Source organism: Nannospalax galili, unplaced genomic scaffold (assembly GCF_000622305.1).
Source record: "Nannospalax galili isolate Female #2095 unplaced genomic scaffold, S.galili_v1.0 scaffold14, whole genome shotgun sequence".
Classification (NCBI taxonomy): Eukaryota; Metazoa; Chordata; class Mammalia; order Rodentia; family Spalacidae; genus Nannospalax; species Nannospalax galili.
In genome coordinates this window covers 886,530-903,422 of record NW_008336953.1, presented here as the reverse complement: position 1 = coordinate 903,422, position 16,893 = coordinate 886,530, and the positions used below count along the sequence as shown (strand labels likewise).

General features: G+C 40.9%; 1 protein-coding gene across 1 annotated transcript in view; it reads left to right on the top strand.

The window, feature by feature from the left end:
- The first annotated feature begins 1,837 nt into the window (after nucleotides 1-1,837).
- The window catches only part of Dnajc1 (DnaJ heat shock protein family (Hsp40) member C1), a 199,159-nt gene continuing 184,103 nt past the window's right edge, over nucleotides 1,838-16,893 (top strand). Inside the window, exon 1 of the mRNA XM_008831717.3 lies at nucleotides 1,838-2,337. Within this exon, the coding sequence (XP_008829939.1) occupies nucleotides 2,158-2,337 (180 nt within the window). The 5' untranslated portion in view covers nucleotides 1,838-2,157. The remainder of the gene's footprint in view (nucleotides 2,338-16,893) is intronic.

Below are 16,893 nucleotides of genomic sequence, written 5' to 3'. Positions count from 1 at the left end.
TCCCTCTGCCCAGGCCAAGCACAACAAGTTCATACCTAAGATCACTAAATGTCATCAGGGAAGAAAACAGCTTACTTGCCAGCCAGCTCACTTAGCCCAGACCTTAACAAAAGATTCATTCAATTACATTGCCTTTTACAGCACAACGATTAAACAGATGAAGACACCAATTGAACTGTGGTCTTTGCAGGGACTTGAGGCAGTGAGAACATCATTTCAGAGAAAAGTGCTGGCATTACATAAGTTGTGAGCCACTTTACATGGGAGCTGAGAACAGAACTCAGGCCTTCAGCAGACGCTCGAGTGTTTGTAACTGCTGAGCCATCTCTCTGATCTCAAGACGAGTTTTACTTTAAGAAAACATAGCACTCAGGAGGCAAAGGCAGGTGGGTATCTGTGAGATCCTGTTGAGACCCTGTCTCAACAACAAAAAAACCAAAACAAACCAAAGAGTAGTATGTGGCAGACGGTAGTGTCAGGATTTACTTCAACAAATTGTTATCATGTGATCTGCAAGGTACTACCTTTGTCCAGTATCACTGTTACCACAGGGGCTCACTGTGTAGCCCTGACTGGTCTGGAATTCTATGTAGACCAAGCTGGCCTACAGCTCAGAGATGTATCTGCGACTGCTACTTGAGTGCTGGGATTTAAAGGTGTGCACCACCACTCCTGGCCCAGTATCTATTATTTTTAAGCAAGGTATATTGCATTCATTTTTTCACTTTATTTAGAATTGTTTTTTTTTTTAAATAATTCCTAAGATTTGTTTCATTTGTAGTGTTTTCCTTTATCAAACAAAGATAGCTTTATTGTTTACCCTACTGAGCTTGATTTAACTGGCCAGACCCCCAATGAGAAAACAAAAGGCCAAACTTTTAATATTTATTTTTATTTTATGTGTATGAGTGCATTGCCTGCATGTATGTGAGTGCACCCGTGTCGTGCATTGCCACGGAGGTCAGAAGAGGGATTCAGATTTCCCTGGAGCCGGAGTTAAGGACAGTTCATAGCTGTCATGTGGGTGCTGGGAATCAAACCCAGGTCCTCTGCAAGAGCACTCAGGGCTCTTAACCGCTGAGCCATCTCTCCAGCCCCAAGAGGCCAAACTTTCAGAACTGACCAAGCAAGCATGTGTTGTTCTTGTACTTCTTCAGTAAAAGTAGGGAGTAAGGGAGAAATGTCGGAACACTAAAACAAAAGCAAAGTTTCTACAAGAGGACTACCGCCATAGTGGAGAAAAAACAAAACAGTAGCAGTGTCAAACTAGATGAGACATTTGTTGTGGGAGAGGGGCCTGCATGTCTTTAAAAACAGAACTTAACTTGGGGGATAGGCTAAAGTGGATAAACTCCATTTCTCTTACGACTAAGTCGCCACGAGGAACTGTACTAAGCTGCTTATTTGCATGTATATGCCTGTAAATCTTAATTCATATTCTTGCTTGGCTCAAATTCCTTTTCTGTTTTCGCTCTTGAGAAAGGCCCTGGGCTACTGATTAGATCTGCTCGTTTTAGGCATTGGTTCAATGCATCCTCTTCGCTGATGGAATAATAAAATGCACAGAAACAGAAGCCTTAATAAACCGAGCTCCAAATATGCCTTTTAAAGCGCCATACGTAGGTGGAGGGCAACATGGGGGTACCGGGAGAGCAGCCCACACGAGAAGCGCTCCGGGTCCGTGAGGTCGGTCACTGTCCATGTCTCCTAACCAGCGTAGACACACGTGTAGCTCCACAGGCCAGCCCCGGATCTCAGGCTTTCTGGGGCCTGGATCCAGGGCGCCAGGCACCCTCACTTCCGGCCCCGCCCCCTCGCGCGGTTGCTAGGAGACGTGACGTCACCGGAAGCGAGGCCTGGGATAGGCTGTGGCGAGGGGCAGCCTCTCCCCCTCGGCAGCCTGGACGCCTACGCTGGTTCTCCAGCTGTTCGTAGGTCCTGGGCGAGGGTCGGCGAAGACCCAGCGGGCGGTGGCCGCTACTGCAAGCTCGCGGGCCGGGCCCCCCGCTGCTTCGAGTCGGGAGGAAGGCCTGGCTGGCGCTTCCGGGCGCTGATGACTGACAGGCTGCGTCGCCTCAGCCCGCGCTGCCCGCCACGTCCCCGCTCTCTGCCGGTGGCCCTGCGCTGTGGCTGACCGACCTCTAGGCGCCGCGCCAGATGTCAGCTCCCGGCTCCCGGAGCCTCGGACCTCCGTGGTCCGTGCAGCTGTGGCCGCTACTGCTGTTGCTGCTGGCGGCCGCGGCGCCGGCGCGCGCCTGGGAGAGCGCAGACCTGGAGCTGTTCGACTTGGTGGAGGAGGTGCAGCTGAACTTCTACGCGTTCCTCGGGGTGCCCCAGGTGAGCGCGTCGGGGGGGCGGAAAGGGGCGCGCGAGCTGCCCCGCCCTCCCCGCCGGCCCTATACCGCGCTCCAACTTCTGAACCTCCGACTGTGTGGGGCTGGACTGCGCCAGCCGCCTGGGGATGCTGGGAAGCTGGGATGCATTTCCGCACCCCCACGCTGTGCTGAAGGAAGAAGGGAGGGAGGTGTGGGTGGACAGTTTTTACACCTACCCCCCACCCTTTTGACAGTAACCGTGTGTCACCCCAAATTGTCATCTTCCTACTGCCGCGTAGGTTTATTTCCTCCGCCTCCTTTCCCCATCCTTGCTGGGAAGAGAGGAATGATTTTGCCCGGTGTCAGCAAAAGTTTTCCTTGCACCTTGCTTTGATGCAGAGTTAGAAATCTGGAGGAATCTGAAGCCTCTGCCAGGTTGGTACTGGAATGCGACGCTTCTAGGCTTGGTACTTGGAGTGCTAGTCAAAGAGAAGCCTGGCTAGCAACCATGGGTCAGCTGTTTGTGTCTGGCTGCGTTTGACTTTCCTTTCTAGTCTGGTTTTAGCTTGGATCTTTAGTAAAACTCACTTGTCTTTTATTTCTGCTCGAGAGCAGTCAAACGAGGGTGTTTATCGGGTCTCTACCCGAAACTTACCTCAGGAAAACGTGGCATCAGTCACCAACTTCAGGATTGTGGAGTGAACATTTCGCAAGATCGGATTGAGTCGTTCACACGATTGGCATAGTTTATAGGGGGTTAAAAAAAAAAATAGCCTTACTTGGTGGCACACGCCTTTAATTCCAGCACTCAGGAGGCAGAGGCAGGCAGATCGGTGTGAGATCAAGGCCAGCCTGGTCTACATAGTGAGTTCCAAGCCATCTGGGGGATACAGGGAGGAGACTCTGGCTCAAAAAAGACAAATAAATAAATAAAAGTTTACTAACAGTTGTCATTCAAGTCACACTTAACATGGACTAGATAGGAAACACACTTCTCTCATAGGTTATGAAATATTGAACTTTTAAAAGGAAATTAAATGTTCCCATTTAAATTTAACAAATAAATGGAAATGTAATTTTCAGTCACTGCATTTCCATTCCATTTTTGAAATTGCTAGGTCACCATAGCACTGTGAGTTTACCAATTCTTGTTATGGTAAGAGTTATAAATTATTCACACCTCAAATTCTTAGGAACAAATGGTTTTGTAAGAACTGAAGTACCACTTCTGGCTCACAGGAAAAAAAAAAAAAGCCTCATTCTCAAATGATGATGTAGTATGTGTAACAATTGATAAAACTGTAAGTTTAAAGATTAACTTTTTGTTTGGTTGGTTATAAGGTTTTAAAAAACATTTTAAAAAAAATTTTATGTGTATGAGTGTATTGCCTGCATGTAGGTTAAGTGCACCCATGTGGTGCAATGCCTGTGGAGGTCAGAAGAGAGCCCCTGGAACTGGAATTACAGACAGTTGTTAGCTTCTATGTGGATGCTGGGAATGAACCCAGGTCTTCTGCAAGAGCAGCCAGTGCTCTTAACTGCTGATCTATCTCTCCAGCCCCCAGGTTTTGAGTTTTTTGAGACAAGGTCTCACTATGTAGCACAGGCTCCCCTCTAAATCTTAATCCTCTTGCCTTAGATTCTTAGGTATTGGGATTATAGTCTTGGACCACCATGCCAGCCCTGAAGACTCACTTTAATTTTTAATTTTCTAATAATCTAGATTAGGAAGGACAGGGAATATTCTCAATTACATTTATTTATTATTTTTGTGAGTGTCATTGTGTACTTTCACTTGTGTCATGGTACACACGTGGAGGCCAACTCTTAGGAGTTGGTTCTCTCCTTCCACCATGTGGGCCCCAGGGATTAAACTCAGGTGGTCAGGCTCAGCAGCAGGAGCCTTGACCACTGAGCCATTTTGCCTGCTTAACAGTAACTTAAGGGGCTGGAGAGATGGCTCATTGGTAAGAGCACTGACTGCTTTTGCAGAGGACCTGGGTTCAAGTCCCAGCACCCACATGGCGGCTACGGACCATCCTTAACTCCAGTTCCAGGGGAATCCGAAGCCCTCTTCTGACCTCCGCAGCATTGCATGACACAGGAACACTCACATACATGCAGGAAATACACTCATGAACATAAAATAAAAATAAATAAAATATTTTTTTTAAAAAGTAAATTAAATATTGATAATAGTTGTTTAGTATTCACTAGATTGGTTCAAATCTGTAGCTAGTGAGAGTCATATATACGACCTATCAAAATACCTTGACAGTGCTTTCCAATTCTTTATAGAAGTTTAGCTCTTTTAAGAGAATAAAGAAATTTATCAGTAGTGTTATAAAATTTAGATTAACTAGGCATGGTGGCCCATGCTTTTAATCCCAGCACTTAGGAGGCAGAGGTAGAAGTAGAAGTCAGCCTGGTCTACATAGTGAAACCCTGTCTCAAAAGAACAAAAGTAAAAACAAAAAAGTTTGGATTATCTAGGGGCCATCAATAGTTAGAAGCACCTTGCTGGGTTTGGTTCCTAGCACCCACATCAGACAGCTCACAACTGCCTGTGACTCTAATTCTGTGTGTTCTCATGCCCTCTTCTGACTTCCACGGGCATCTGTATGTGCACATACACACACTCAGACATACACATAAAATAATTTTAAGAGCATGTACCTCTCTTGCAAGGGACCCAAGTTTGGTTCCCAGTACCTGGGTCAGATGACTCTCAATTTCCTGTAACTCCAGCTCCAGGGATCCAGTGCCGCCTTTTGGCCTCTGACATCACCTGCACTCATGTGCACAAGCCTAGCATAGACACACACATATACACATAATTTTTAAAAATTTAGATTATCTAACCTAGTGTTATTTGCCCAAACAGAAAAATCCATCATGGGGATCTGAGAGATAAAGAGCAACCAATGAGGGAGATGGGAAGGAAGAAACCATGGAAAGGTGAACTCTTTCAAGTGAAGTGGAGAAAGTATCTCAGAGAAGAAAGTGATCAATCAGCCAAGTAAAATGATGGTGATTCGAATTAAATGAATTCTGAGAATTGGCTGTACTTAACAATATAAAAGTCAGTGCCTACGTCAGCAAGAGCTATTTTAGCCAACTAGAGAAACACTAAACTGATTAGACTGTTCAGGAGAGCAGACAGAGGAAGAATTGGAGACAACAGAAAATTAGTTGTGACTGTCTTTTTTTATCCCCTAATCAGTCCTTCTCACCCCCACCCCAGGCTGTCTAATTGCAATACCTGATGACTTTTAAAATTTGGATCAAGCTATCCTTTGGCTTCATGAATAATAATGTATTGAATGAAAGTATATAAATATCTAAAACGAAACTGCAATTCCCAAAATAAGTTCTTGCTTGACAGTTTTTAACTCGCAATAATAGGCCCCATTTAGATAATGACCTTTTCAGCCCTCATACAGTAAAGGACTCTGTATGTATTTCATATTGTTTTAGAACAATATGAATGTGCCTTTAATCCCAGTACTTGGAAGGCAGGTAGATTTCTGTGAGTTTGAGGCCAGCCTGGTCTACATAGTAAGTTCAGACCAGCCAGGCTATATAGTCAGACCCTGTCTCAAAAAGTTTTTTAGGGGCTGGAGAGATGACTCAGTGGTTAAGAGCAGCAAGACAGGTTTGGTTCCCAGTATCCACATGGCAGCTAATAGCCCTGTAACTCCAGTTCCTGGGGATCCACTGACCTCTGTGGGCACTGCATGACAAGGATACACTTACATATATGCAGGCAAAACACTCATTCACATAAAAATGAATAAAAAGTTTGTTAATCAGTATTAATAAACCTTCAAAGCACTTTCAGTCTGTATTTTCAGATGTAAGCCTATTTTAGAGGGATAGACAGTTATTGCCTACTCATACCCAGGATGAAGGATTTTCATAAAGAAACACTCCTGGTTTCTGAACCATTCCTTACATCTTTTCTTTGGAAGTTATGTGTTACCTTCTGGGGTGGGGGATAATGTGTTACCTACTTGGTGTTTGCCTTTGTTCTGTGTTGTTTCTCTGGAAAGAGCTAATAAATTAAAAAACTATGAACCATGGAATCAATCTTTTCTCCATCTCTCTGTCCTGACCAGTAGATATAGCTAGTCTGGAGAGAGGACAAAAATTATAGTCAGGCCCATTTGGTCCTCATAGGAAACCCGTATTCTCTAATAGCTTTATCAGTATTAAAGGTACCATATAATCTCTCTATGCCTAGCGGTTTTGTGGATGGGGGTAAAGGGTCATTAATTGAGACTTTTTTTTTTGGACTTCTTGACCAAAAAAAAAAAAAAAAGGGTCTTCCTGTAGCCCCAGCTGTCTTGGAACTCTCCACCTCCATAGTGCTGGGATTAAAGGCATGCAGCTAATTGAGCCTTCTTAAACCCTAACAGAGCCTTTTCTAAAACGAAGATCTCTTTCATAGATGACTGATTAATATGTACTGTAGTTATCGAGTATGTCTAATTCTTGTTATGAAATCCACTGAGCTTGTGTTGGTAGTGTGTATAGTTCAATCTTTATTGCCTCTACTCCCTTGTAAATGTGTTTGTGTAATAATAGTTTTCTCATTTTATTATAGAACCCGGAATTACTTTTTAATTTACAGAGGGAGATATGTAAATTCTAGAGTGGTAGATAACCTTCCATTCATTTCTTTTTTTCTTTTTTTTTTGTCTTTTGAGACAGGGTCTCCCTGTAGTCCCAGCTGACCTGAACTCACTATGTAGACCAAGGTGGCCTTGAACTCACAAGGATCCGCCTGCCTCTGCCTCCTGAGTGCTGGGATTAAAGGTGTGTGCCACCACGCCTGGCCATTTCTATTTCTTAGGTAGACATATCAGGTGTAAACATAGAGATGAATTAGTACTTGTTTAATTACGTACTTTTGTTTTTTATTTTTGACAGGGTCTCCCTTGTCCCAACCCACATGGAAATCACCATGTGAACCAGACTGACCTTGATCTCATAGAGATCCACCTGCCTGTACCTCCCAAGGCTGAGATTAAAGGTGTGCACTACCATGCCTGGCACTATATGTATATGTGTGTGTGTGTGTGTGTGTGTTTGTCTTTTTGAGACAGGGTCTCCCTGTAGCCCCAGCTGTCCTGGAACTCACTATGTAGACCAGGCTGGCCCTGAACTCACAGCAATCTGCCTGCCTCTACCTCCCAAGTGCTGGGACTACAGGCGTGCACCATCACACCGGGCTTATTTTTTAATCAAATTGAATTGTTAGAGAATTACTTATTTTTCTTATGTACATACTGTTTAGTGGGTACTGCCTAAACACATTCTATGGGAAAAGGCAAATCTGTTATGAAAATTTTGCCACATTATCTAGAACTGATAGAACATAAATATATTTGTAGCCCCAGCTGTCCTGGAACTCATTATGTAGACCAGGCTAGCCTCGAACTCAAGAACATAAATATTTTAATTGTCTCTTTTATGCTAGTCTTAGTCTTTTAAAAGTACCAAGTAGTAGAACACTCTGAATCATTTATCTTTTATTTTCATAAATAATAGTCTAAGGTGAACTGGAAAAGTAGAATCTGCTTCTGCTCTTACAATTACTCCTAGAGGTGTATTCTACCATCTTGCTAAATGGGTCACCATTTTACCTAATGATTAATGAGATGAAATTCAAAATGTTTTTTTCAGGGTTCAGAATGAAATGGGTGGTAGGATGGAAGTTGTCTTGGTTTGTTTCTTCAAGGCTGTGATAAAACACTCTAACCACTGCCAACTTGGGGAGGAAAGGGTTTATTTGTCTTACATCTCCTGGGTCACAGTCTATCACTGAGGGAGCCCAAGGTAGGAACTCAGTGCAGGAACCTGGAGGCAGGAGCTGAAGCACAGGCCATGGAGGAACACTGCTTACTGGCTTGCTCCCTGGACCCTGCTCAGTCTGCTTTCTTATTGCAACATAGGCCCACCTACCCAGGGGTGGCACCACCCACAGTGGGCTGGGCCCTTCCACATCAGTCAGCAATCAAGAAGACCCCACAGACATGAGCACAGGCCAGTCCAATGAAGGCAGTTCCCCAATTGCGGCTCCCTCAACCCAGGTGTGTCAAGTTGACATTAAAGCTTTCCAGCACAGAAGTGAAAGTAGGTACTTGTCTTGATGGTTAATGAGGGAGAAGTTTTGTGGCAGTTTGGTCGGGCATGGTGGCTCACGCCTTTAATCCCAGCACTCGGGAGGCAGAGGCAGGAGGATCTCTGAGTTCAAGGCCAGCCTTGTCTACATAGTTCCAGGACAGAAAAAAAAAAAAAAAAAAAAAAAAAAAAAAAAAAAAAAAAAAAAAAGTAACAAGTAGTTTGATAAATTGCCTGTTATTTGTATTAAACCTGTTCCCAATTTCATTATATTTTCTATCAGTGAACTAATTATTCCATAAATTGTTAAATGATATTATTTTATAGCTCTTTTTGTAAGACAAGCATTATTGGGTGTATTTGGATGATAATGATGCCAGTGAATTTTACCTACAATGAAAAAGCAGCTCTATCCTTCTTGAATAGTGTGTGAATAGATAAAGGAATGGAGTCACAGTGAAAAGAGAGATTTCTGATTGTGCAAAGCTGGACCTTGGACTTTTAAAAAATATTTTAATATTTTTATTTTATGTGTATGAGTGTTATGTCTGCATGTGTATAAGTGCACCCATGTCATGCAATGCCTGCAGAGGGCAGAAGGCATCCAGTTTCCCTGGAACTGGAGTTACAGACAGTTGTTAGCTGGGAATCGAACCCAGGTCCTCTGTAAGAGCAGTCAGTGCTCCCAATTGCTGAGCCATCTCTCCAAACCCTGACCGTGACCTTTTTTTTTTTTTTCTTTTGGTCTTTTTGAGACAGGGTCTCCAGCTGATCTGGAACTCACTATGTAGACCAGGCTGGCCTTGAACTCACAGAGATCTGCCTGCCTCTGCTTCCCGAGTGCTGGGATTAAAGGCGTGCGCCACCACACCCAACTGACCTTGGACTTTTTAAAAAAATATTTTATTATTTTTATTTTATGTGTATGAGTGTCATGCCTACATGTAGGTAAGTGCACCTGTGTCGTGCAGTGGCCATGGAAGACAGAAGAGGCTGTCAGATCCCCTGGAACTGGAAAGTTGTTAGCTGCCATGTGGGTCCTGAGATTCAAACCCGGGTCTTCTGCAAGAACAGTGTTCTTGGCCACTGAGCCATCTCTCCAGCCCCGGTCCTTGGGCTTTTTTATAACAAAGCTACAGTCACACATATTTTCAAAAACCAGTCTTTATTGTCATCAAAGCATTTAATTATGAAGGCTGGATCCTATAGTAATGAATGTAAAATTTTTATTATATTTTGCATAAAATATCTTTTTTTTAGGAGCTAAATATTTGGGCTTCATGTTAATGCTTATGCTATTTTTTTTTTTTTTTTTTGGTCTGAGCATTAGGACTTAAATTAGAAATTTAATCTAGAATTTGTGTTTCATTTTCTGTCCTATTGAATACTAAATTAAGTAAGGTTAGGATCCATTCACCTTTTCAGTAAGTGTTCTGATTACCACCACCTAGCTGGAGTCGCACATGTAATCAGACATATTGCAAAAGCAAGGGCAAGCCACATTCCACACTTCTGGTTAGAAGATGTATATTAAACAATATGCTTCATTTTTAGATGGATGCCTATTTTATTGCTACTAAGACAGTAGGTATTAGCTGTGTGCTGTTACCCAATCAGCTAACAGAATTTGAATTGTTTAATATTGAAGCTGAATCTAAGATCAAGAAATAAAGGACATGCCATAGTATAAGCAGCAGTATTAATAAATGAGAAAAGCAGTATTAAAATGTCAATGAGAGCAGTTTTAGAATTCTAAAATAGAGTAATTTCTTTAAACAAATTCTGAAATACGTACAGTTCCTGATTTTAAAAGGCACAGAATTTTTTTAAACTACTTTACACTGTACTGTGACATGTAGTGAACATTAGTTACAGTGAGTCAAGACCAGAAGGGAGAGCATCAGCATTATTGTTTACTAGACTCGGGGAAGTCTGAGGGTTCATAGGCACGTCTGCTGAGGAAGAGAGAACTTATCCAGAACTTATATCTACTCTTTAGAACTTGCTTCATACCACTAAACTAAGTCAGGTTATGAAAGGTATCCCGTGACCAGTTGGATTTATATATTACCAAGAAACCTCTGGCTTTTGGAGTTTGGGAAATTGTATATTTTATCAGTATATTTTCAGTGACCACACGTTCAGTTAACAGATCAGTACTTGTTCTGTGTGTTGTGGCAGATACTTGTAATCCTAGTGCTTGGGATGCAGAAGTAGGAGAGTTCTAGGCTAGCCAGGGCTACATAGTAAAACCCTATTACCTCCAGAGATTAATATTTATTAGTATTTATGTTATTTTCTGACTTTTAAGAGGTGTTTTATGTTAGTAGTTGGTGATTTAACTTGATGTATGGGAACTAAGAATAATGGAGGAAATAAGAAGAATAATGAAGGAAAACTGGAAATTGTAATTTATTTGTAGCTAATTGTATCTTAGGTTATTTTTGTGTGAATCTTTTATCTACAGTGGGAAATAGACTTCCTGGTTTAAATGAAACATACTAATTTAGGCATTTGATTAAAAATCAGGTGACTACCATGTTGTAATTTCCATAGTAGTTATATAGAATTAATGTGTAATTTTTTTTGTATCATATCTATAGATATTTTTGACATTTAATTTAGATCTTGAAAGTGATTATTGTGAAAAGCTTAATTTTCACAATGCTGACATCTTCAAAAACATTACTTAAAACTTAGGATTTCAAATTGTCTTCAAAGCCTGAAGCATATTCTTCATATTCGTTGTAATCTTTAAGTTGGTTTAATTTGGGGCAATATTTAATAGTCACTTGAAGCTAAATTTGGTCACTAAATTAGGTTAGCAAGCACTGGTACCTTGTATTGATAAAGAGATCTGAATGGAGACAAAGTGCTTTACCATGAGCTACATCCTCAGTCCCTGTCAATAATTTTTGCTAAGCAGGCATGGTGCATGGTAATCCCAGCACCTAGGATCATCAGTTCAAAGTCAGCCTGGGTTAGATGAAAAGTTCAAGGACAGTCTGAGCTGTAGCAAAACCTCATCTCAAAAAAAAGAAAAGAGGGTGAGGAGCTCAGTGGTAGAACACTTGACTAGCATGTGCAAAGCCTTATTAGGTGTAAGAATGCATTGGAGTAAATGACCTTTGGAAAAAGTACAGAAAAATGCAGAAATACAAATATTAAAGGTAATGGAGTAATATCTCCATCTTGTGGTCTTCTTTGGATATTGCCATTAAAAATGTTGAGGGGTTATATTTTTACAATTGCAGGCATAAGTAAGAATAAAGTGTTGAGACAGGTGAAAATAAAATATGAGTCAGATTTCTTACACTATTTTACAGGCATCTTTAACTGAGCTTCCCAATTAATACACTGGATACAAGTGTACCAAGATAGTGCTACCTTCCCCTGAGCAGTCTTAACCTGTTTACTCCAGTGTACCTTACAAATACAGTTTGCCATGGTATCATGGTATGGGAGAGGTTGGAATAGTACTGCTAAGACATGGAATTCTGACATTTTTCTTTTGTGTAAACATAAATAGTAAATATATAGATTAATGTATACATAAAGATAAAAATTTCTTTAGAAAATTAGGCTTATCAAAACTTTTTATAAACTAAAGGCTGTCTTAGAAATAAAAACATTGTTTAACATGAGCCAGGGAATCAACTAGAGGAGTCAAAGTTTGAATTAGTGTCCTTCAGCTATTTGGTTGCTTATTGTGGGTGGCAGAACAATGACTAAATGTCATCACAGCTCACAGTAAACTCAGGATACAGTCGAGCTGCAGACACAGAATATGTACAGACTTTCTTCTTGTCACTCCCTAAATTACATATATAAAACACAGTATAACAACTATATTGGATTTATATCATGTAAATATTATAAGTAATGTAGAGATGATTTAAATTATATAGGAGAATGTATGCTATATACAAATACTATTTCATTTTATGTAAGGGACTTGTAACTATCACAGATGTGGAGAGCTTCTGGAGCTCTCCAGGGGTCCTGGAACCAACATGAATGACTCACCGTTTTCTAATGATCTATAACCATCTACTGGATGAAAATACAAATGAATTTATATATGAATATGCATATAAATTTGCATATTTATGCAAATTCCGAGTCACCTAAAATAATATTTTGTGACACTAGAAGATGAGCGGTATTTCACTTACAAATCTTGAATAATAGGTACTCCAGATTTTTGACAGATGGCAGAGAGTAGTGGCACTTTCTGATAGACCATAAAAGCTACAGATATAATTTTAAAAATTTAAAGCCACATTTAAAGACAAACATGAAATTAATTTTAATATATTTTATTTAAACTCATATGTGAAAATACTATTTCAACATTTTTAGGTTTTATTGTGTTTATTTGCAACCCTGTATATTGAATTCAAGGCCTTGCACAGGTTAGGCAAGTACTGTGAGCTATTACTCAGCTACCACTGGGCTGCTACTCCACCCTTTTTTGAGATACACAGCTCAGACTGTCCTTAACTTTTCATGTAAGCCAGACTGGCTTTGAACTGATGACCCTCCTAAATGCTGGGATTACAGGTGTGGGCCACCATGCCTACCTAACAAAAATTATTGACTGGGCCTAAGCTCACTGGTAAAGTACTTTGTCTACCATACTTAAGGCTCAGGGTTCCAGATCTAGCAACACATATACACAGCCTTATTTATGAGATATTTCATAGTCTAGCTTTTGTACTAATTCTTCAAAATCTGGTGCATATTTTACATTTATATTTCTAGCATACCTCATTTCTGATGCTAAATATTGGAAATACTTAGTCCATGTTCTGACTTTATAAGCTGTGCAACTAATAAATTAATGATCCCAAATTATTCCAAGCACACTCAAAGTTTGAATTGGATGTTGGTAAATTTAAATAAGTTAATTAAAATTAAATTTTTGTTTTCTCAGTTGTATGGTTAGTGGATATTGGATAGCATATTTTAGATGGCACAGTCTTTGAGGGTTAAAATTTCTTTGTTGTATAAAATCACTGATTACTGTGTCTTCAAGGACATCATTTCTAATTTTCTTTCCTTTTTTTTTACATTTGTTTATTGTGTGTATGGAAGTCAGGAACGCTTTCAGAAGTGAGTTCTCTCCTTCCATCATGTAGGTCCTGGGGATCAAATTCAGGTTTTCATGCTTGGCAGCAAGCACCTTTACATACTGAGCCATCTTGCTGGCCCTAATATATATTATATATATTTCTTCCGTGTTTGTTTTTTAAGATTGTTCTATCTATGCTAGATCTCATCTTCCTAGGTGTCTGTACATTCCATGCTTGCTTTGCTTGGTCTCTAAAGGCTATTGGTTGATACAGTTCATGTTGTTCTAGGAACTGTTGTCTGAACTTCTGTGACTGGGCCAGTTTGTTCAGAGTGGTTTTAGGTAATGTTTAATTCAGGTTTGGCCGTTTACTTTTGCCGACTCACCTCTTGTATTTTATGATTCTGTAATTCTGTATTTAACTTTTTGAATGTGTGTATGTGTAATGTACATTTGTATGTACATGTGCGTGAGCATGTGTGGCTATGTGCATATGTGTGGAGGCTAGAGGCTCACACCCTCCTCAGTCCCTTTTTGTCCTATCCTCTGAAGCAGAGTCTCTCACTTGAACCCAGAGCTCACCAGCTTGGCTAGTCTTAACTAGCCAGCTTGCTCAAGGGATCCTTGTCTTTGTCTTCTGAGAGCTGGGATTATGGGGGGAAATGCCACATCTGCCCTGACATTTATGTAGGTGTTAGGAAGTTAAACTACAGTCCTCACACTTAGATGGCAAGTACCTTACCCACTGAGCTATTGTGCCAGCCCCAACCCTGTTATTTATTAACAATATATTGTCTTTAATTATGTTTTAACCAAAAATCACCAGTACCTTATAATTTTAACTTTTTGAGTTTCCCTATTTATTCTGAAATCCAACCAGTATTTTACAAGGGTAGCTACTAAAATATTAACTACATTTCTTGTCATCTATTTTGATTATTATGATTTTTAATTAAATGTCTTTCAAAAGAGAAGTCTAGATGCAGTTAATGTTTGTGCCAGTCTTTTGGCTCTTTGTAATACATCTATGAGGAATTCCAAAATTCTGTTTTATAAGTTGCCTTTGCCATCTCATCGTATCTTCTAATGAACACTGCTTTTCTCTGATCTGAATTATTTATTACTGATCTTTTCCTTTGTCATTTATAATTTCATAAATAGCTGATGAAAAGTGTATTTTAATGTTGACACTACATCTGCCTAGCTCCTTGTCCTAGTTTGTTTCTTCATTGCTATGACAAAACACTGACCACTACCAATTTGGGGAGGAAAGGGTTTATTTCTCTTACATCTCCCGAGTCACAGTTCATCAGGGAGCCCAAGGTAGGCACTCAGGGCAGGAACCTTGAGGCAGGAGCTGGAGCACAGGCCATGGAGGAATGCTGCTTACTGGCTTGCTCCCCTGGCCCCTGCTCAGCTTGTTCTCTTATTCAACACAGGCCCACCTGCCCAGGGGTGGCATTACCCACAGTGGGCTGGGCCCTCCCACATCACTCAACAATCACTCAACAATCAAGAAAATGCCCCACAGGCCACAGGCCAGTCCAATGGAGGCAGTTCCCCAATTGAGGCTCCCTAAACCCAGGTGTGTCAAGTTGACACTAAAGCTATCCAGCACACTCCTGTTGTTTCAAATAGACTTTCTAGGAGAAAGAAAATGGTTGGCAATATGAGATGTTAAAAAACATTCTAGTGAGCATACCTCTGATCACTCATCAAAGAAGCTTCTTCTTGCAACAGATGGAGACTATTGCAGAGTTCTACAACTGGTGACACACAAAGATAGTGTCTTCGAGATGCCCATCCCTAAGTGACACATCTGCAGGGGAACTTCGACACCCAGGCTCATGGAACATAGTGGAACAGGGGACAGAGAGAATACTAATGCATCTCTCAGCTCTCACCAGTGAAGCTTCCTCATGCAACAGATGGTGATTAACACAGAAAGCCACAACTGGCCAAAATGTAGAGAATAAAAGACTGCAGAGTACATGTCCCTGGACAGGACTCCTATATTAAGCCTCTGACACCCAGGGTTCAAGGACCATTGCAAAAGAGGGGGGTGGAAAGTTGGAACGAGCCAGAGGTGGTAGATGATCACAAAGAAACAGAGTTTTCTAGGCAGCTGGGAAGCAGAAGTTGCTCATATGAACTTAAAGCAATGGGTGACAGCATGCACAAGACCCATGCAAACTCAAACCAGACAAAGACCCAGCATAGAAGTAGGAAAATGGGTAAGGCGCTTGAGGAAGGATTGGCAGCTGGTCACTGCTGGATGAGGAAGAGTTGGTCATCTTTAAGAGAATGACACTAGATGGACTGACTGGACTCCAGTGGGTGAACTCACATCAAGGGACATCTGGGGACACAAACTTGACTCGATAAGCTTAACATATATGGCAGAATGCATGAAATCCAATATGGGGTATGGAGGCGCAGATAGGGGAGTGGGTCTAAATATGATTAAGATGTATTATCGGGACTGGAGAGATGGCTCAGTGGTTAAGAGAACTGGCTCCTCTTGCAGAAGACCCAGGTTCGAATCCCAGCACCCACATGGTAGCTAACAACTTCCAGGGGATCCAACACCCTCTTCGGCCCTCCGTGGGCATTGCATGACACTGGTGCACTTAGATGCATGCTATAACACTCATACACATAAAATAAAAATAAAAATAAAAAAAAAAGATGTGATGTATGAAATGCACAAAAATTCAATTAAAAAACCCCCACTTCAGTGAATGGCCCTAGCTATCTATACATATATGAGCAGCACAAATTGGACTTAGTGTTTTTTTGTTTTGTTTTGTTTTTTTAAAGAGGATATGAAGTTGGGAGGGAGTTGGGGAGTGGATCCTGGATGAGTTAGTTGGGGGGGTGATGAAGAGTGAATATGATCAAAATACATTGTATGTATGTATGAAATTCTCAAAAGAATAAAAAATTATATTAAAAAATATTCTGCATTAGGCTGGATGTCATGGCACATGCCTTAATCCCAGCACTCTAAGTGTGAGGCCAAACTGGTCCAGATAGTGAGTTCTAAGCCAGCCCAGCTACTTGGTGAGACCCTGTCTAAAAAAAAATTCTACACTGAAGAAAAACCAAGAACTAAATAAAACTCAAAGAACCAACACTAGAATCCTGAAATTGGAGAAAATCTCAGAAATATCTACTTCCTCATAAAGGAAATCTGTAGCAGTCCCAGAAAGGATGGCCAGCCAACCAGCTTGATTATGTCTAAAAGGAGTAGAAATAACTTAGTAAATTTACATAATAATACTCTAGACATTCTATTTGTATGTAAATCTGAAATCATAATTCTTATTCCTATTAAAGCTTTATTCACTATCTTCTTTTGGAGTGCTCATAAATATA